The 21,383-nt window shown below is 40.6% G+C and overlaps 1 protein-coding gene across 2 annotated transcripts; it reads right to left on the reverse strand.

The window, feature by feature from the left end:
• Window positions 1–5,747: 5,747 nt before the first annotated feature.
• On the reverse strand, window positions 5,748–20,214 carry slc35e1 (solute carrier family 35 member E1). Of its 2 annotated transcripts, XM_080473979.1 has the most exons (7): window positions 19,790–20,214; window positions 16,463–16,533; window positions 12,217–12,354; window positions 11,608–11,733; window positions 10,815–11,060; window positions 10,487–10,587; window positions 5,748–6,505 (listed from the first exon to the last, which is right to left on the reverse strand). In XM_080473979.1, the coding sequence occupies exons 1-7, from the start codon at window positions 20,115–20,117 to the stop codon at window positions 6,463–6,465; spliced, it is 1,053 nt and encodes a 350-aa protein (XP_080330105.1). In that variant the 5' UTR covers window positions 20,118–20,214; the 3' UTR covers window positions 5,748–6,462. The 2 variants fall into 2 exon arrangements, with proteins under 2 accessions (XP_080330105.1, XP_080330104.1); XM_080473978.1 differs by lacking the exon at window positions 5,748–6,505 and having other exon boundaries at window positions 10,259–10,587.
• Between the last annotated feature and the right edge of the window lie 1,169 nt (window positions 20,215–21,383).

The following is a 21,383-nucleotide window of genomic DNA, read 5'->3' on the forward strand; positions in this document are numbered from 1 at the left end:
TGCTGGTGATGTTTGGCTCGACCTACGTGTGTGAGCAGACGTTTAGCGTCATGAAAATCAACAAAGCCCATCACAGATCCAAGTTAACAGACCAACACCTCAGATCTGTCCTGAGAATTGCCACAACAAAACTAACTCCAGACTTTGATGCACTGGCAAAAAAGGGAGACCAACAACACTGTTCCCACTGAAATTGGTGAGTTTTTCTGCTGTGTTATGAAAAAATGCATATGGAAAGTTTGGAAGTGCGTCTTTTAATTAAGAGTAATGCGCATTTACGCACAGCAGCGGTACAGTAGCTTAATTAACACGCCGCACATCGCTCTTAATTTCAATTTCAATTATCAGCTGCAGGTAGGATATTTAAAACAGCCTATGTCTGTGTGCTTGGCAAAGATACACGTGTACTGTTTGCGCGTGAAGGTGAGGGCGTCCGTGGCGAGTTTGTAGAGCGCGCGGTCAGGACAATCCATCCAAGATTTTGCGGGGTTTAACACAAGTAGATATTATTGAGCTTGAGTATATCGTTGTGTAATAATATGTTTTGAATGTTGAAAGTGATTCCATTTTTCAATAAATGTTGATTTCTTTAACTTTGCACCTTCGATTGAAACTTATTAAAAACAGATGCAATCTTGATAAATCACAGTGCGTATGCTATTTTAATCTATTTACATTTCCTCCTCCCAGTATCATGCAAAATAGTATGTAAACGCCATATCTTGCATATTCCTTGAGACAAACTTATTAACTGATAAGGGATATTTTTCACATTTGAAAGACAGTTAATAAATTGGGTTGTAGTGTTCTTACTGTGCTATGAGGTTTGCACACACTACATGTAATGCTTTAGTATATCCGGCCCAAACACTCCATCCAAATGCTCCTCTGTCAAATTTTAGAACCCATTGTGGCCCGCGAGTCAAAAAGGTTGCCCACCCCTGCACTAGCTTCATGGAGCTAAACTTCCACTTCCCCAGGTTCTTTCTTCTCAGTTGCATGTTTAAGCTTTTCCCAGTTCCCAGTTCCAGCAGCTTGTGTTTGCATCAGGTTACTTGGAGGAGCGCGTCGGTCCCACCTGCTGGGCGTCTCGCCTTCTGCGTCCTGTCTGCTGTGTGGCGAAGCGGTGAGGAGGGAGGATTCAAACACGGTGACCTGTAACAAGCCGCAGTGTTCCGGTAAACACCGACACTCCAACACAGGGGGGAAAAGACGAGAACAAAGCGTCTGTGTTTTTAAAAGATGTTTACAGTCTCTCTGCTCTGATGTCAAATCATCATATAGAACAAAAACCTCTGCAGGTTCTCCTTTAACTTCTAACAAACACTGTGAATCCTCCATTGTTCTTGTTAAATCTACTCACAGAAGAGCAGAAACTATTAATTGACCATCGAGTTCATGAGCAGAACTGAGAGTGCCAAAAAAGTTTCTCTTGTTTCCACGGAGCAGTTTTCAAAAGGTTCTGTTTTAAGTGACCGAGTGTAAATGGGGGGAAAGTGTTGTCCTGATGCTGCTTCGTCTCGGCGAACTTTACGAGCTGCTGTCCTGTGTTCGCAGGCCTGTACTGCCGGCCATGTTTCCAATCTTTAGGAAACACGTGCGTCGCTTGCACGCAACGTCTGACCTTCCAGGATGACAGCGAGGAAGAGCTGTAAGTGTTGTTTTGTCCTCTGACAGACCGCAGCTAACAAAACTCAAACAAACAATGAGATGCTCTCAATGAGTTTCTTTTTCTTCGTTCTGTTACTTTGTGTTTCTTTGTGAGTTTCGGACTGATTTTGTGCGCCTAAACTCTGGGTCCCATTTCCACCCAGAGACTCTTCAGACGACGAGCAGCAGGGGTTATGGCCTGCAGCTGTGCGCTCGCCTCACCTGAGCGACGGGACCCAGCGGCGACCCCCTAGACACGGCGCAGTGCGAGAGGGGGACAACTCAGACTCGGAGCTCAGGTGGGACTCTGAACACTCAGCTTCTACCTTCACAGAGTTGCAGAAGATCAACTTGTCTTTTGCCACTCTGACGGTGATCAGTGAAGAAGATATGACCTACCAGGACCAGCCCAACACTGACGAGTCCGATGGCGACGACTTCAAGGACGATGCGCTCAGCATGGTCCTTGTACACACACCAGAGCCACTGCAAAGCCTCGAGGACCTTCCAAGACCCTCCGGGCCCCTCCAGGACCTTCAAGCAGCACAAGCTCCACTTTGAGCCACCATTTCTGTAAATAAGGCATTTGTTTTTATTCCCTTGTGCCATCCTATTCTTCTCAGTTTCCACTTGATCTGTTAGAATTCAAATTCATTCAGTGACTCTTGGTTGAGATTGTTCATTTTATTTTCTGCAGGTTAAGTCTTGCATTTGTTCAAACTGAACTGTCCTACATAAATAAAAGCACACATGGAACGAAAAGTTAAAGTTCTGCAGGTTTTTATTGGAACATTGTGTCGTCACATTTCTACAGTTTTTGTGTGTGTGTGTGTGTGTGTGTGTGTGTGTGTGTGTGTGTGTGTGTGTGTGTGCTCAGTAGAAACAGTGTGAGTCCTCCCACACTCTTTGCGTGTCTCTGGGGCTTTGCGGGTTTTTCCATGAGTATGGTGGATCCTATTCTGGTGGTTCCTGGGGCTTCCTGGGGGCAGTGGAGGCGCCAGTGATCATTTTCTGCTGGTTATGGGAGCTCGATCTTTCAGTGACAATGCTGGGAAATTTAAGCATCTCTAGTTTATTTTCTACTGTAGCACCGACAATATGCATGCATCGCACCATGCATGTAACAGTCGTGCACATACAGTCAGAGCCAAAGATGAGAGGTTTACAAGCCTGCCACTTAAACACACTTCTGAATGTAAACACAAGTATGTCACTGACAGAGAGGCACAACAGCAGCAGTAAGCAGAACACACAGCAAGTTTTCAATCCCACACACAAATAGGCAATAATCATGCACTTTGCATTAGATGTCATGATAAAACGATACGTTGGTTGTTGTGGTTCAGAGCAAATGCATCAATGATTTTGTGACATTTTTTGTAATAAGTTTTATAGTTAGCGCCCTCTATTGGCCAGCTGTCACTAATTCTAACACAATAATTCCCATCTGACCTGCTGACTCAAAACCAGTGTTGGGTTGTATGACTATACCGATGTTAATTTTGACAAGAAATTCTGATTTAGTCTTTTGAGTAACACACCATTTAGTTTTAGTTTAGTCATCTGAAACCGTTTTTGTATTAGTCTAGTTTAGTCAATAAAATATAAGTTTCAGTCGACGACATCCACAGTGGACTTAGTCGATTAAGTGTTTCTCCAGAATATCCAGTCATTGGAAATATCCACCAGTATGGTATAGAATGGTATTCAAGTTTTAATATGCAATACAGACACAGGTTTAACAGCTGTATATTACAAAACATGTATTTTATGTTATTCTTACACACACACACACACACACACACACACACACACACACACACACACACACACACACACACACACACACACACACACACACACACACACACACACACACACACACACACACACACAATCACTATAATAAAACACATTTGATTCAATTTGAGCACATTTAATATTTATACTTATACTCATGTTAGTTCAGTGAGTCAATCTTCTAATCAATACAGTTCAGAGGTAGTTTCTTTTAGCTTCTCTTTTATTCCAAGTTTAGCTGAAACGTGGTGGTTTATCTAATAAAATAACCTCAGCGTGTGTGTTTACCTTCACATGTAATTCTGGATGAGAAGTCTGTCAGTGCCGCTTGAGCTTGGTGGAGTTTTCCCAGTGATTTCTGCTCCACACTGTTTACAGACGGTCTTCTTGTCCTGGTTGTCACGTGTGACGTGTGGCCAGATGTCATTCCAGTAGTTTGTGACCTGCTGCTGCTGCTGCTGCACGGCAACACACCTTCTTCTAGTGCTTAACGAGCGAACGTAAAGTGATACTGAAAGTAAACTGGAATCAAGCAAAGCTGTGTAACTAAGACTGCAACTTTACACAATATTAATATAATGTAATCAATGTAACTGATGCGTAGACGTCCTGCAAAATGTGTAAAGTTTAGACGTCTCTTAAAAGTCTCAGCTGCTTTCACTTACAGCCACCTGCCCTCTGAGCTTCGCTCTGATTGGCTGTCTTCACAACTTGCCCCGCAATGAGAGCAGCTCTGATTGGATCTTTTGTCTGTTCGTCCCGCCCTAACATTTTCGTCTTGTTTTGATTCGTTGACTATGTCAAGACCGTCTCTTTCTTTTTATTTAGTTTTTATTCAGTCTTCGTCCGTGAAAAAGGTTAGTTGATTAATATTTTTCGTTAGTCTTAGTCGACGAAATTAACACTGAACTATACACACTTGTTCGGACGCACATGCTTTTAATTGTTATAAATTATATTCCGCCTTTTATGAAAAATACTGTATTTTTGCTCAACAGCTCTTATATCGCCTACTGACTCCAAATCAGTGGAAGATCGCATAACTATGCAGGCTGATTAAGATACAGCTCTTTCCATTAGATTGTAATGGTACTAATAATTTAGCTCAATAACTCCCAGATTACATCATCTATCGACTCCAAATCAGGGTTGGATCACATACTGATTAACATAAGGCTCTCTACAACTAACTAATGGAAAACCAGCGGATTAAAAAAAAACAATTTATCTTTTGAGCTAACTGGAGATAATCTATGTAGGCACAGAAACATAATGCAAGCTCTGCATATAAAACCATTTTGGGAAGTGAACCTGGCTCCTCTTGTTGTCCAGTGAAGCTGATAAATTGTTTCACGATCAGGTCCTTGCATCCATCTTCTGTACTGTGGTATCCAACATACAGTAAGGGGCTGGAGCCAATCCCAGCGGATGACGGCTGAAGACAGACACCCTGCAGACGTCACCAGAAGCTCCAGTGAGACCACTCAACCTTCCATCTATGTCTCCAGAGTGAGAGCGAAAGAATCAGGGGATCTTGAGTAAAGCTACACAGGAAGAGGGAGAATATGGAAACTGCACAGAGAAGGATGCTGGTATGGACTCAAACTCAGGCATTTGCTTGTGATGCGACACTGCCACTGTTACAAGAAAAGCCATAAAATGAGTTTATCTTGGGAGCATGTATATCACCTTGTTAGGTGCATCTAAATTGGTTTTAATGTAAATAGATGACGGGATATCCATTACAGTATCTTTTCTTCTTCAGTACTAATTACTTTGACCATCTTAAGAAGACCCAGTTGTCCTTTGATTTACAGTATGGGGAGGATGACCAGCATTTCACACTGTTGTATTCAACCAACTTCTCTTCATGCCTTGGTTTGCAACTCCTTTTTGTCCGTCTGTGTAGATCCTCCTCGGTCAATTTCATGGGCCAGAAGATTCAAAGAATTTTCTGAAAACACTTTCTCTAAAATCTGTTGATCTCGTTTGCCTCGGTCACTTATTTTAAATCCGGTTTAAGTCACAACCTGACAGCCTGCTAGTTTTCTCTTGCATGTCGGTGTACTTAAATCAATTAAACTATTTATATAGCACTGAATACAACAGCACTCTTGCAGAGAAACTTAACTTACTGCGATAATCAGCAAAGTGAAAATCCTCCAACACAGATGTAGATTCCCAGCGTAGATTTCCAGTATACGAATACTGCTGTATTAGTATCAGGTTACATGTAGAACCTGAGCGCCTCTTGCGATTCTGACCATTTCATACAGCAAGAAAAAACATCCAGCATACTCAGTACCCCATGATGCATTTATTTTTCGCCAGACATTTAAAAATAGCATTTACTAAACATGAGCAGACAAGACTGTGCATAGCAGCACCTCTGTACAACATTTTTGAACATGGACACCATAAATAAAAATCTATAAACATTGGTTAAGTAAAAACTCTCTCAAGATCCATTAATGACACACAAAAATAATAATTGTACAAGTCTTACAAAGTATTTCCCCCTTTTCTGCACACATATTTTAAACATTTACATCCCAGTGAGAAGCTGTACAACAGAGAGTCAACATCTAAACCAACCATTCTCCACATTTTCTCCCAGTTAGCTCACCAAGAAAGTGAAAAACAGACGGTGTGTTCTACGTGTAGTCGTCGATGGATTTCCCATTTCGTCCACTGCTAACAAGGCCTCTGTCCTGTGGTGCACCGGCATCAAAGAGTTTACGGTTTGCTTTTGGCAACATCAGCAAGGATGTGAGGGAGGAAAAAAAATGCCCAAACTGAAGAGGGAACTATAATCAGCCACTGCTGATAGCCAGAATAAACAAACATTATTTGCTCTTCAATGCTGGCAGAAGTTCAGAACTTTAGTCCACCAGCATCGAAAGATCAGAATTTGATTGTAGATTTCTTTAAGACAAGCAAAACTAGACAGCAAAACGCATGTGAAAAAGACCTTTAAACCATGATGGGATGTAGAATATTAGTTGGATGGTTTCAGTTTGGACGCCGTTTCCCAGGGTGGGACTGTTGACATAAACTGAAACACATTTAAAATGATACATTTTTCAGAACTCATACAATCACAATATTTTAAAACAGACGTTCCTTTGCTCTTCTTAATGAGTCTTTATTGAACTGTCCAATGTGGATGTAGAGTTAGTCGGATTTTTGATGACCGTCTTTGCCAAAACGGAGCCTGTACTACTAAGAGGACCTCTTGTTATTTGGCTTCACTTAACCAGGAAGCCACAATCTAGAAAAATGGGATTAACGAAGAAGGTTATTAACTCCATGACTGAACCCAGGCTCTTCCAACGCACCCTTGTGGATCCACAAAATGCTGGCTGTTGGCTTCTTAAAGAAAAAGGAGGAAGAGAGCATTACTTTATTGATCTCTTGTTGGAATTACTTTACTGCATTATACCCATCTTAGTGGAGGTGAACCTTAACTGCTCATGCTCGGAGCCCTGAGCTGCCACAGTGCAGCATACAAGAAGCAAAAACCACTGCAGCAGTCAAAAGATGGAAGGAGTTAAGGTAGAAATTCTCCGGATTAAAATATAAATTCCTCTTCATAACGACGCATGTCAAATTTCTGAAATTTGTTCCGACATGACCATTTTAGCCTCATTATTTCAGACACAGCAGATTGTGGATTCACTGCAGTCCTTCTGCAAAAGCCCCCCAATATCAAATATAAGAAATTAATGAGAAAATCAAAGAGCTCTGTCCCCTTTCTGTAAATTCTCGCTCTCATAGACACGCCGCTGACCGTTAATCCACCTACATTCACAGGATTGTCAAAGAATGAATGATACGGTAAAAAAAAAAAAAAAAAACAACCGATTGGATCGTAGGTTGCCTTTAATGCCTAATGGGCTTCAGAAAATAACCCCGTTATGGGACAGGTTAAGCACTCAGCATAAGTTGCCATAGCAGCATACTTTAATTAAAAAGCTAGCCACAGTCATAGCACTAACACTGAGGCCTAACGTCTCGAAGAAATCCTCTCCTCTGATGTGCAAGTTTCTAACAAGATCTAACCGACATTGAAGCGAGGAAGATTCCAATCTTAAAATCTACGAACCGTTGACGATCAAGAGGTGATAACGAGAGATATTTTACTTTCGAATGCTCAAGACTTCAGAAAACCAAAACAAAGCCGTTTCGAATATGTAAAGGTGAAAGCATTAGAATCGAGGTGACGGGCGTGCCTCTGGTCTTAGTGCAAGACTTCTGGCTCTTTGTAGAGACTCTGATGAGTTCGTCGCCTTAAAAAGGATCTTCACTCATCTCCAACTCTGCTCCTGACATTGTTCTTCTCAACAGTCTGGTTTGTTCTCTGTATCTGCTGTTGACGTGATCTCACCTCGTGTCTCAGCCGATCAGTGGCGCTTCAACAAGAATCAGAAGGTAAAAGCAAACATGTGCAAAAACGTGCAGCTCTGAAAGCAAAGCAGCAGAGAAGGGTTTCATCTCAACCGCTTCTGCAACAACTTGTAACACTCACACCACCGGGTCGAGGCTTTCTGAGCTGAATTGTTCTAGTAATGTCAATACCATGTCAGAGAGGTTTTCAGTGATCCGTCCTTTAAGCTGCGGTGTCTGTACGACAACTCTGCATCTTAAAAAGGACAAAACACACTACAGCCACAAAGTGTGCAGAAGTCGACACACGATTCACAGCAAGGGTAAACATCTGAAGCCCGTTGAAGTAAAATACAGCTGAGTCATTATTAATAGCCTGGTCAGTTAGAGACAAAGCTCCTAAAATGATTCAATATGATCACGAAGAGGTAAACGGAATTGTTTGTGAAACTGGCTCGTCTCCGAGGAGTTAACTAAACCCTCCGAGCTCATTGACCGTCCTCTTGGTTTTGTTTTTTTTATACTGAAATACTATGACAGTGCTCAAATGTTAAAACAAATGAAGTCACGTCATCAAAATTTGACCACAAATCCCCGATGAGGGATTGCAGCTGATAAAACAACCATAAACACTCCACCTTATGCTCGATGCTGTCGTCGCTGATAATTACACCCTTTATATTGCATCTTGAGATGATGAGGTCCATCAACAAGAGAAACAAGTGTGAAAAATATATATTCTTTAAATAAAAGATCATTTTCTTCTAAACACCGCAATCAATAATGAAGTAATCCCACCTGAAGTTTCAGCTGGCTCTTTAATCGCAAACCAAAACTCTGATCTCATGCATTTCTCATCTTAAACTGACCTTCTGACACAAGTGTTGTCAGTGAGTAGATGACCGACTGTCACAATCTGCAGAACACATTCGGCTGTTTCATGATGTGCAAACCTGACGAGAGCCTCCGTTTGAAAGCCAAACAGAAACACGAGCAGCTTTGGTTCAGGCTGAAAAACGCCTGACAAGATAGAAAGTTTAAAGTCGGCCTCAGAGGCGTCACAACTCAACAAATATCAATAATCAATTAAGATGTTTTGTTTCAAATCAGTTCTGTGAAGCCACATTATAGCAAAAACTTTTTCTTTACATTATGAATAATTAGATGAAACAAAGGGCAGCAGCTGTTCTACTGCACATGGATGTGTTGTTTCAGTGAATCAAATTTTAACATTTACATCCGACTGTAATTTCTCTATTTCGGTGGGGAAAAAGACTGGCGAGCAAGAGGTCATTGACCTTTCTTGATACAGTGGGGGTCTCGCTCTTAAAACTCTGGAAAAATGGACACTTTGTGCTCACTTTCAGTTGAAAAACGCTTCTCGACAAGTCCGATTTTAATTTTACTGATCTTGCATGTGCAAAATGTTTACAAACAGGAGCTCCTTGTTGACGCCAGGAGTACATTTGTTCGTTTTAATTTAAGGGTAATTTTTTTAATCGTGCGTATGCATTATGGGCGGGCAGATGTGATATCGGGGAAGACGGCGATCACAGATCTTCTGTAATCTCTAAACATTGATGCAGAGATAATAATCATTGACAGTCATGTGATCGTCATTGTGTCATTTTAAGTTCAATGACAATTAAATTAGAAGTTGTTGATATGCATTTGTCTCGATTAAAACAACAAACCAACTGACTCTGGCATCGACAAGCACAAGTACTGATCAAATTATAAATGCCATAATAGAAAATAATGTGTTCGCACGAGTCCCACCAACTTCAAACTTTGAGGTTTACTTACTATTTTATCATCTTCTCATCATTACAAGTGCCTCGTGAAAAAAAATCTTTATCCAGAAATGCCAAACAAAAACAAAACAAGCAAAGAAAAGAAAAGAACCCAACAAAAACAAAGAAAACTTTAAGGCCGTTCATGAGACTAAGTTTGTTACAACTTTTAACACAACAGACCCCTGATTATTTGTACAGTAATGTTCACAGACGCAATCTTTTTCTTTTGAAGATAAACAAAACTATTAAAGAAAAAAAATTAAAATATATATATATATATATATAGCAGGTTTAGGAAACAAAACTCAAATATTTCCCGTCGGTAACGAGGAGATATTTTTTATGAAACCATCTTTCACTCGTCTACCTGCTGGGGCACATTTCTATGCCTGCAGAAAATGACTTAATCCATCGCAAACTTGTTGTGAAAGTGGCTTGTCAAAGTTTTGTTTTCGGTCTAACCGTGCCATACAGGTGGTACCAAAGTAATGAATGAACAATGATGGACAGCAGAGCTGCTCAAAGATGAAGTTTAGACAGGAAGGGGTGTGGGAGAGGTCACGTCTCTGCCCATCAGGATCAACTCGTCTCGTTCTTATGACCCAGAACAAACAGCACTTGCCTTCAGTCTTGAGTTTAGAGTCGGTGGCAAAGTCCCGCTGCAGGGAGGGCGGCTACACACAGTAATGTCTATGACAGCGACCCGGAGTGAGGCCAGACTCCTCCCCTACACCACATACTGGTGGTTGGTGCTGGAGTTCATCGTGTAGGCCTGCCGGCTGTACTGGAAGTGGTCGGTCGGCACATTGTTCCAGCTGTGCTGCTGCTCTGAGCTGTGAGAGAAAGGCACTGACCCGTTGGCCTGGATCTTGTCCAGCGCCGGGTTGTCGAAGGACATCAGGTCCTGCTTGTTGCCCGGCAGCAGCTTCTTCTGCTTGTTAGCGTCATACTTGGCCTGTTGGCAGAGTGAAGAGCAGCAAATGGATTTTAAATGACTGGTTGCTGGTCTCCTGGTGCCGCCCACTCATAATTCACATCAAGCTCAGTAGAAAGGTGCTTCAAGTTTTTTTTTTTTTTTGCTCTTGCTCGTCTAAGGAACGTTTTCATCAGACGATATCTTTGTGAAGTAAAGCACTTTGTCTTTTCTCATCAACACCACGTTTAGATCTCAGATTGACTCACCTTGTTGTAGAGGAAGACTCCGACGATGGCCGTCATCATACCGAGGACGTTTGTGAGGGTGACCGGGTTGCGCAACATCAGCAGAGAGATGCTGATAACCATGATCCTCTTGGTGGCGTTGGCGACGGCGTAGCTGAGTGGGCTGACGAGGTTGAGAATGCTGAACGCGATGACATTCTGGGCAAAGTTGCAGAAGCCGCTGATGAGCAGGAGGACAAAGGTGCCCGTCCATTCAGAGACCTCCGACTGAAAACAAAGCAGCATGTAAGCTTTAGAGTCGCAGAGTTCAGCTTAAAGGGTTAACACACAGATACATTAAAACATTTGTTTATTAAAAAATATATATATATAAATATACATATATAAGAAAAAAAATCAGATAGTCATATGATCCATAAGAGAAACAAGAACATTGACGAACATCAAGACAATTTCATGTAGAAAACTAATAGATGAAAACCAAAACACCATAAAAACAAAGGAAGGCAGATTACATATAAACAAAATATTTCATGCCATTTTATTTTAATCATCTCAACTTGTAAGTCAAGAAAATAAAAAAATAAAAATTATACAACAATATTTCAACACAGATTTTTTTTTCTTTTGTTTTATTTCATACGGGCTGACAAAATTCCAAAAATCAATTCAAAGAGTTTTTTTTTATTTTGAATGAATGCAGAAACATCTAATAAGGTTCATAATGTTATGGTATTTTTATCAGTTGTGTGTGCATATTATTGTGCCGTCGATGAAACAAGCCTGGTAACAGAGATGTCAGGTTGCCACTCACCAGGTCTCCATTTACAAGAAACACAGAAAGGTCCACCAGAACCCAGGTGGGCAGCATGAAGATTACAGCATTAAAACCCAGGATGTTGAGCAGTCTCAGGTGGTGGATTTTTATGTCACGCAACACCTTTATAAAGAAAAAAAATAAGAAGACACCAATTACAAAGAAAGACAGAAAAACAAAAACCCCACAGGAAATGTATCTAGTCACATTTTTAAATTGGCAGTTGGGGAAAAAAAAGGTAAGAGGTTATTTTAGCTGAAAACATCTGAAATCATGCAGCCTGATTATGTCTTGTTGTGTAGAGATAATTTGAATTAGGCTTTCCGCTGACAATTGAAGAAACTGTTAGCTGCAAGTTTGGTTTCTTCTGGATAAGGTCTCTGAAAGAAATTTCAGTGATTTAGGTCTTTTTTTTTTCTGGTTTCTGCTTCACGATTTATTGCCATTTGTTGATAAAACCACTAGGAAATCCTCGTCATGGTCAAAGTTGTCGCTTTGAACGTTATTTTCGGCGAGATCACCAAAGATAACCCAAACTGATAAACAACAGTCAGGTACGATTTACAAATTATATTTGTAGACGAGTTCAAGATGAAAACTTTGTACCTTTTTGGAGAAGATGTTCTGCAGAGAAAAGCAGAGTGTGGCAGCCAGAGCGCTGATCAGTCCTGAAACGTCAAAGGACAGCTCGGTCACTGTGGCCAGCAGCACTCCACCGATGATGGGGATGAGGGATACATACACCTGCCACAAAGAAAACGACAAGACACATAATCACATACACTGGACAGTAAATTACTCAAACACTAATCCCTGCTACCAACAGTGCTTTAGATTAAAATCAAGTTACTAATTAATTCTCTTCGTTTAAAATGTAATTGTACTACAGTATATGTGTAAAGGTAAAAATCCTACAAACACCTATTAAGAGCTAACAAAAACAAGAGGATGTGTAAAGTTATATGTTAGTTTTATTTTTGCTTGACTGGTACCAAGTTTCCTGGTTTTGCATGTAAAACCATGCAGATTAGCTTTTTCAACAAACCGAAGGTCACCAAATGTCCACGTTCACAAACGTCTTCCTTTAAAAAAAACAACAACCCATGAAGTACTAACATTATAGAAACCAGAATAACATGAGAATATTTTACATAGAAGTTTGTGCTAAAACATCTGCTTCACCTATACTCAGGTTGTGTGTCAGTCAGTCCGTCCAAAAAATACTTTGGCAAAAAACCAACAGGAAAAAAGAAAAGGAATTCGCCAAAAATCTTTCCAGCAGGACCTGTGCTGGTGCATTTAAATAGTTTGAGATTGAGTTTCATTTCCAGTCACAAACTACAACAACACTACTTCTACAGCTGCAGCTGGACCGTTCAGTCTAAGTTTGAAATTCATGTCGGCAGAAAATACTATCTGCAGATGCAGGATCAATTTCTATGTTGAAAATGTTGCAGTGAGAATTGACAAGAGACTGGCATGTGTTATGAAAGCCACTTGTGCCATTCCTCCTATCAACCTACTACTCAGTGCAAAGCTGAGAAAAGACAAGACGGAGTACTAACTTTTAGCCGCTTTATGTTCAACTGCCAATGTGTGCAATTATCTTTGAAACAGGAACATTATTACAAAACAAATGAAGCAAAAAAAAAAAAGAAAAAAGCACAGTTAAATCTTAAAAAAAACTATCTCCATTCCTCAAAGAGGAAATAGCACTTTCAATACTTGCTGTACCAGTTGTGAGACGGCACCAGTGGCTTTTGTAATGACTTGGCTGACGATCAAACATGATTCACTAAAAGGGAGCAGCTCCCAGGAGGAATTGATTCAATGCACTCCTGTTAAAAAGTTACAGATTATCTTGAGTACACACATGATTAATTGATCCCACTGCTCTCTGTCATACAAATACCAATGTTTTAGGATAAATACAAGGCAGCTGCCTATCTCCACCACATATAACCTCTGCTATTTTTGTATAGACCTACATTTCTGGCCCCATTTCAGGTGATCTGACTTCTTTAGAATTCATCCTGTAGGCCCATCTTTGCCAATAAAGGACAGTTGGACATGATCCAAATGTATTAAAAGACCATTTAGTCAAATGTTTAGCAGCTTATTGTTTTTTATAGGCCATAAATGCGATGTGAAATTCCTCCAATATAAAAGCAGCCTACCATTTAACCCATTGTTCTGGAAAAAAATTAACCACGTTAAGAACTACAATTAAGCACTGAATTGTTCGTCTCAATTAAACAGCAAATTTACAACTGGTATGACTGTCCGTCCTCAAAACAGACAAAGAGGGACTGAGCAATCTAATAAGAATGTTCTTATTACTAAATGCTTTTCAGAGATATGGTTTTCACAAAAGGGGGCCAAATGTGTGACCACAGTGACCTTTTGGAATTGAAAACTAATTAGATCGTTTCAACAAGTTTCCTTGAGGCAAGAGGCAGATATTACATTGAGAATGGGATCTACCGATGGACAACCCCAGACCCTCCCATCACCAGGCAGAGACATAAAGAAGTGACACCTGGGCTGTCGGCGCTGCCCAGCCTGTCTGAACACTGAGCTGTAAAGTAAACATGACGAGGTGATGCGAGACTCAGAGGGGTTTTTTTATGCGTATTTAGCAAACACAGTTCCACAGACAAGAGGGGGAAACTGTTCAGCAATGCAGACAGTGTGAAACACTGTGAACTTTTAGTTTGACGCAGAAGACGTGACGGATTTCTACAGTGAAATAAAGTTTCTTCAACAGCGACTAGACACTGTCCAGGTCGCCCCTTTTTTTTTTTTTGCTTGGTAAGGAAGAGCAGCAGTGTGAGAAAAGAGTGTGTCGTACATGAATGGATTATGTAGCACAGTGTATAAAGACAAATACTACATATATATACACAGCAGTTAGGAGCTGTGAAATATTTGTCATGCTCATTCCTCTTTAACCAGAAAACAGGTAAATCATCTCTCAACAGTAAAAGAAAACTATCTTTTCATATTGAACTATGTCATCTTTCACAATCTGAGACATTGCCGTTTTCACGTGCATCCATGATACGATACCGATTTCTTGCAGTTTATTAATCATGTGCAGAGAAAAATCTATATTTTAGGCCGGCTACAAACTGCGATTTTAACAATCTTATAGGTTTCCACTGTACCACATGAGTCTAATAACTTTGGGCAGGACTTGAAGTGTGCTGTGAGCAGATTGCACAATGAAAACCTAAGTTGAATCGCAGCCTACGATGTATGCGAGTTGATGTGATTGTGCAAGAATAAAGAGTCATAAGTGTGCGCCACCTATACACGAAAAAGATATTAGCAAAACATGAACGGAGCCCTCACCTTTGTGGCATTTATTTGTTTGGAGAGAAATCCCTCAAAAAGACTAAACTGCACTAGGCTGTCTTCTTTGTTTAATCCCACATACTTTTTTTTCATGTGTTTCACCATTGTAGCTGCAAAGCATCTATTTGGGTTTAGCGCCAGCGTCGCGTTGATAAGTCATTTCATACTGCATTTCTATTGGTTAGTTAGTTGACGTAGGTCACAGCATCAGTCAAACTGAGATGATCACCCCGACTTACTGACATTGTCAGAATTGTATCACAGGTTGTCTTTGGTTGCAAGAGCATGACAACAATCGTCCTTGAACCTCAGTGCAACGTAGGACCACTGATTTAGAGTCAAGACCAAAGACACTGACCGTTTTAATTCAATACATTTTCCCGATATGCAGTGAGGGCCACATGGTGAGACGTTGGTTAGCGCTCTCGTCTCACAGCGGAAAAACTGTCTCTACTTTTTGAGGTGGCTGAGGTCCTTCAACATCAGTCGCACTTTGATGAAGGTCTTCTATGAGTCTATGCTGTTGAATGCTGGGGCAGCAGGCGGGAGGGTGGCCGATGCCAACTGGCTCAATATACCCATCAGAAAGACCAATGACGTGGTGGGGGGTGGAGATGGACACTGTGCAGGTGGTGTCAGAGAGGAGGATCTGGTCCAAACCAACGTCTATCCTGAATGACGACTCTCCCCCTCTATAAAGTCTTGGTTAACTGCAGGAGCTCCTTCAGTAACAGACCCATTCCACCAAAGCGCTCTGCAGAGAGTCACTCCTTCACTCCTGTGGCTATCGACTCAATGAATCTTCCCTGTAAATAGTGTTTGCTATGTTTCGCTGTTAATACATTCTTTCGTGCATTTATTAGTCACTGTTAAGTCTTGTACATTGATATTCAATTCTTTTTCGGACTTATTAGATTTTTGAAAACTCTATTATAATCTATTCTGTGTGGAGCAACGCTGTAAAAGAATTTGCCTCTGGGATGAATAAACTATTTCTACTCGATTCATATTCTCTGGACGTGTTAAACTAGAATTGCTCAGCCTGGATGCATGCAAATATTTTAAGATGGAAGATGTCAGCGTACAAAAAACAAAGAGCCTGTGCACACCTCCAGGGCTGACGTGAGATATATTTTTCCTTTATGCGTCATCTAACCAACTTAACTGGTCGACAAAAGTTCAACCTCCAGCAAACCGAGCAGGTTTGCCATGTATGATGAAAACATGAGGAACATCCATCACACTGATCTCTGTTCCTGTGCTGACAAAAGAGGTTATTGTGGGAACTTAGTATTTAAATGTGGGCTGTTTGTGTCAAAAAGTTCGCATTTCTAAACTACAACCGTGTCACAGAACGTTTCATCTACTTGAAGTACAAAGGTATGACACAGAAGGCTGTAACAAGAGATGCAGTGGTGTGCCACATCACCACTGCTGAGTCTCGGACACGGGGACTGAAACAAAGTGAGCGTTGTGCCGCGTTTCACCAACTCACCTTCGTGGTTTGCTTCTCCCTCATGATAATTCTTGACAACAACACAACCCATATTGGCATTGTTGCTTTGACTGTGAAGAGAAAAGCAAAATCAAATCATTCCGTTTCCCTTATATATATATATATATATATATATATATATACACACACACGTAACAAATGTTATTTAACAGCAGAAAGCACAAACTTAATGACAAAAGTCGAAACGATTTACAGCTTTGATATCAGTCAGATCCACCCTCTGCAAACATTCAACTTGTCACTTAGGCATTTACACGCCACTGCAGCGTTGCTTAGATTTGATGAAGAGTGACGTTCTATTACACTCATCCTGATGTGCATCCGGATTACAGGGTGGGAATAGTACACAACAGTAGTGTCAAACAAAGTTATTAAAATGATCCACACGCCTAAACCATTTGGACTGGTGTCGGCACAAGGCAAGAAGCTGATCACTAAACTAAAAAGACTGAATAGTATTGGCTGCGTGTTCAAAATTGCATTTTAAATAGCATTTTAATAGCATTTAAAAGGCCTACAAGTAGACAAATAGTTCCACTTAAAGTGTTCTGAATTCTTGTGGCGGTAAGGAGAAACTAGCAGCAAAGAAAGGTCTAATTTTATTCCTTCACTGTGTCTTGTTGCCACAGTCACAAATGTTTGTTAGTTTTAAGAGATGATGTTCCACCTATATGACCACATCAGAGGCTGGATCTTCTTCACACTGAATTTCAGGGTGCGCTTGATGACCGTCACCATTCAGCATAAAGAGAAACACTGCAGCACTGTATACAGCCACAAAGTGGACTGTGCAGCGCTGCAAGGCAGCTTTAGCAAATAACTGCACACAAAGTACAATTTAATGCAGGACTAGAAGTTCTAAGAATTCACCAGTGTTTTTTTAACTCAGATATTTAAATTTTGACCTGTTCAGGGTGTACCCTATCCACGCCCTATGTTTAGGTGGGATCGGCTCCAACGCCCTGCGACCCTGCACAAGGTAAAGCAGTATAGACGATGGATGAATGTTTTAATCTGTTCGGAGTAACTTTGAAAGTTGTCACTCGAAGGACAGACACAAATAGCTAGTGATCACCATATTTTTTTCTGTACTTGTGGTTGTGTAAGAAAACAATGTTTTACCATTATTTTAGATAACTATGAGTGAAAAATTAAGGATGATTACAATCAGCTCAACTGGAATGTTGCTGGGTAACTACAAACTATAATATGAAACTTGGTAAGCAATTTTGAGAAAACTGTTCACGATCCAATGAGAAGCATCAAAAACTGTATTATAGCAATAAAGGTTTATCCCAAGACCCAAAGGGTGTCTGAAAACAAAAAAAAAAAAACATGTGCACTTCATTCCGTTTTTAAGTAAAATACAGCATGAAATGGTTTTTGTAGTATCAGTATTTCTAAATAGCTTTCAAGTATTCAATTGGTGTCATTCTATATCCAAAAGATCAGATCTAAGAATATATTCACCAGCTGATCTTCTTGGATTGATTTCAGGGTTTATATAAATAATGTTGTGCGAGTCTGTTATGCATGAAACACTCAGCTTGCATTTCCACTAGTTCGTGAGATTGGGACATCAGCATGAATGGAGTCGGTCTTCATATAAAGCCTTTTTATTTCCAGTCATTATAGTTAACTCTATACAGTATATAAAGCCCAATAACCACTCCTACTGTGTTTTATGCTATGATTATGTTGTCTGACTTCAGCTGACAACACCTGATTTTTTGCAATTAAAAAAAAAAAGAAAAGAAACCCTGCTTCTCCAGTGGTCCAGTTCTTGGTATGACAAAGTTTATCTTGCTTGGAAGACGTTAAGTTGAAAAAGCTGCTCATTAGGATTTTACAATCCTGTGATCATTACAGATTATTTTGGAAAGACTGACTTTAGAACAAATTGACATTGTTCTGGTACACTTAACGTCATCCGAGTGTTTAAATCACCACTTTGATTCCCAGGGTTGTAGTTTGCAGTGGGGTTATTCTGGACATTATGATATTTGTATTTAATATTCTGGTTACCCTGTTAACAAATACAACAAAAGCAGAACGCTGTAAATGCATCACAAGTCATACTCAGAGATGAACATTCTGTTCATTCTAAACACCTCTGATGGTTTTAAACAACCTTGAACATTGCCAAGTCAGGGTTCATTGAAAACCTGCTACACTGGATCACAATGGATTGTACACGTTTCACCATTGCATGCTATTCATATCATGTGATCTCTCTCCCCACTGTGCTCTTTTCCTGTAACCTCCTGCAGTATCTCTGACTGTGGAGGTGGAAGTTGATGATTGGCAGAGTCTGATATCAACATGTTTGAGTTTTGCTCTCTGTCATTTTCTGTTTCACTATCCCCAAGCCCCTATGGCAGCAGCAGAAAAGTTGCCATGTGAGTTTAATTCTGCAGTTTCTTCGACAGTGTTTTCCCCTTCTCCACTGGCGCCTGTTTGTTTGAATGGGAGTGTCGTTCTCCTCTGTAAAACTGCAATGAGATGGGCGATGTTGTAAATGTTGTAATATAAAACTGAATATAGGTGCGCTTAATGAAGTGGCTGGTGACCATAAAACTAAATTTCCAGAATTGCACTTTAAAAATCTGGTCTGAAGTTATAAGAAGAGTGTTTTTTTTTATGTGATGCTTGACCAAAGTACAACAAGTAGTAATTTGTGAATGAGCAATAATTTGTGGAGTATTCAAGAGTTTAAAAGTTCCCATGCTTTGGAAATGTAAGACATTTTTCGTTTTTTGCTAAAAGGCTGAAAATATTTATCTAAAAAGTGAACGATAGTAGGGCCTCTGTTTCAAACTGCATGACCTACCAATGAGAAGAGGGTGGATTATCCGGAGTAATTTATATTTAGTTAGAATGTAACCTGGGAACCTGACACCATTTCCGCGTTGTGCAGAATTAGTGAAAACGTGGAGCTGCGGCGAGATTAAAGTTCGGAAGCAGCTTCAGGAGTCGGACCCTCCCCCTCCTCCGCTGGACAACAGGGCTAATTAAGCATGCTATGCGGCTAACTGGCGCTCCAGAGTCCCTCGGAGAGAAGAACCGCGGTTAACTACAGTCAATAAAACACCAAAGTTCAGCAAATAATCCTCACGAAGGCTCGCGACCTTCAGGCCGCCTGGTCTACACGGGGCCCACGCGCTAGTTAAATGTCCGCGTCCCCAGCTGTTGGGGGTTAGCCGCGGAGCTAACGTCAGCTGACTGCAGGGACACATCATCAAGTTTCCCCGGCTGACGGGCTCCAGGTGGCCGCGCTTCATCCCCCCCAGGAGCGGCGGTACTCACCGGTGTGCGCGTACGAAACAGGCACCTTCCATATGCTGAAGTGAGCCGACACCGACGCGAAGTACTTCCCGAAGGCGAGAGGCAGGATGTACCAGCGGTAGTACCTGCTCGGCAGTTCTGTTTTGGGGACTCCCCAAGCCCGCAGCAGCGGCGGGAGGAAGACGACGATGGAGATGATGTGAAACAGAGAAACCGTGACCGGGTACGGGAATCCATTCAGGATGATTTTGTTCACCACGTTGCCCCCCGAGCTGACCGTGTACCAGCAGAAGCACAGAGAAACTATCCGGATCCCTTCCCTGACCGGGACCCGCTCCACCGCAGCCATCTTCCAGAGCGGAGTGACGAGTCACCGGCGGAGTGTGTGTCTGGATGGACTGGGGGAGGGAGGCTGCTCCGCTACCGTCACACCGCCGGCATTGAATGAAGCGCACCTCCCCTGAGCTCGCGCTTCACAATAAAACAGGAACACGGACGTGCGCACATGGTTGTGACCTGCAGTCCAAAGGCTCAAAACTTGACCGATACGTCAATTTAACAGGCACACTAAGGAATACATTTTCCAATCATTTATATCCCAATGAAATCAATATAAACGGATTTTTTTAAATATTAAAAACAATGCAGTCTATCGTTATTTATTTTGCCAGGTGTCATGTGTTTATCAGCTTCAGTTAATTATTATTTCCGGGGAACCACAGACATTAATGTGTCATGTTCCTGCCATTCAATGAAAATATCATTGATTGGGTGTCAGACATACAATAATAATCATAATCATAATCAACTTCCGGGTTTCCAGAAAGCTTTCATGCTGTTTCTTTCTTACAACATTGCCACCTACTGGATGAAGCTGGTATTACGCGTTGTAGTCGTAAAGACCAATTAATTGTGAAAATATTTTGAGATCCTGTTATTTTGTAACTATCCAAAATAAGTCCAAAACCTGAAGCATTACAGTTCATCTGTAACAAATCTCAAACATATGCTAGTTTAGCTTCATGAATTCAATTGTGGCTTGTATTTATAGACAGATTTAGCATATTTTGATTTTAAGCATCAAAATTTATCTTTTTAATCTTAATAGCATAACATTAAGCATTACCGTTAATACTGCGATTCTTTTTTATAAATTGTATACATACATTGTCATGGCAATATATACAATCTATCTTACAGGGCATTTAAATTTAAATGCACAATTTTAAATGACTTGAAGTCTTCCTCATTCAAATCACCTGTAGAGCTTGTAATCCGACAAAACAAAATCTAAAATGTTACATTTTGAATTACTGAAATATCTGACTTCCAATTTGCAATATATAGATTTTACATAATTTCCATAATCATTTACAGTATTTATTATTTTGCAAATTCATCCCAGTATATTTACCATCTTTCTTTTTGAATTACTTTCTTGCAAATTTTAGTTTCACAACTGACAAGTTTAATTTTAAAGTGCTTCTTGCCATCAAAGTCTGTTAAGCACCAGAAAATAAAAAATAAATAAAAATGGCAGCACCAGGTGTGTGTGACCAACTGTAGTTTTTCATTTTGATAATTGAAATGTTCATTGTGTGTAATTATCAAAATG

Source organism: Lipophrys pholis, assembly GCF_963383615.2.
Source record: "Lipophrys pholis genome assembly, chromosome: 10".
In the NCBI taxonomy this organism is placed as follows: Eukaryota; Metazoa; Chordata; class Actinopteri; order Blenniiformes; family Blenniidae; genus Lipophrys; species Lipophrys pholis.

What these genes read in the sequence shown, in the direction of transcription:
- slc35e1 (XM_080473978.1), bottom strand. Translation starts at nt 20,117, where the DNA reads ATGGCTGCGGTGGAGCGGGTCCCGGTCAGGGAAGGGATCCGGATAGTT. An exon ending in TGTTTCGTACGCGCACACCG is followed by an intron (nt 16,534 to 19,789) that starts GTGAGTACCGCC and finishes TTCTCTTCACAG; the next exon opens with TCAAAGCAACAATGCCAATA. An exon ending in TTCTTGTAAATGGAGACCTG is followed by an intron (nt 11,061 to 11,607) that starts GTGAGTGGCAAC and finishes CTTTGTTTTCAG; the next exon opens with TCGGAGGTCTCTGAATGGAC.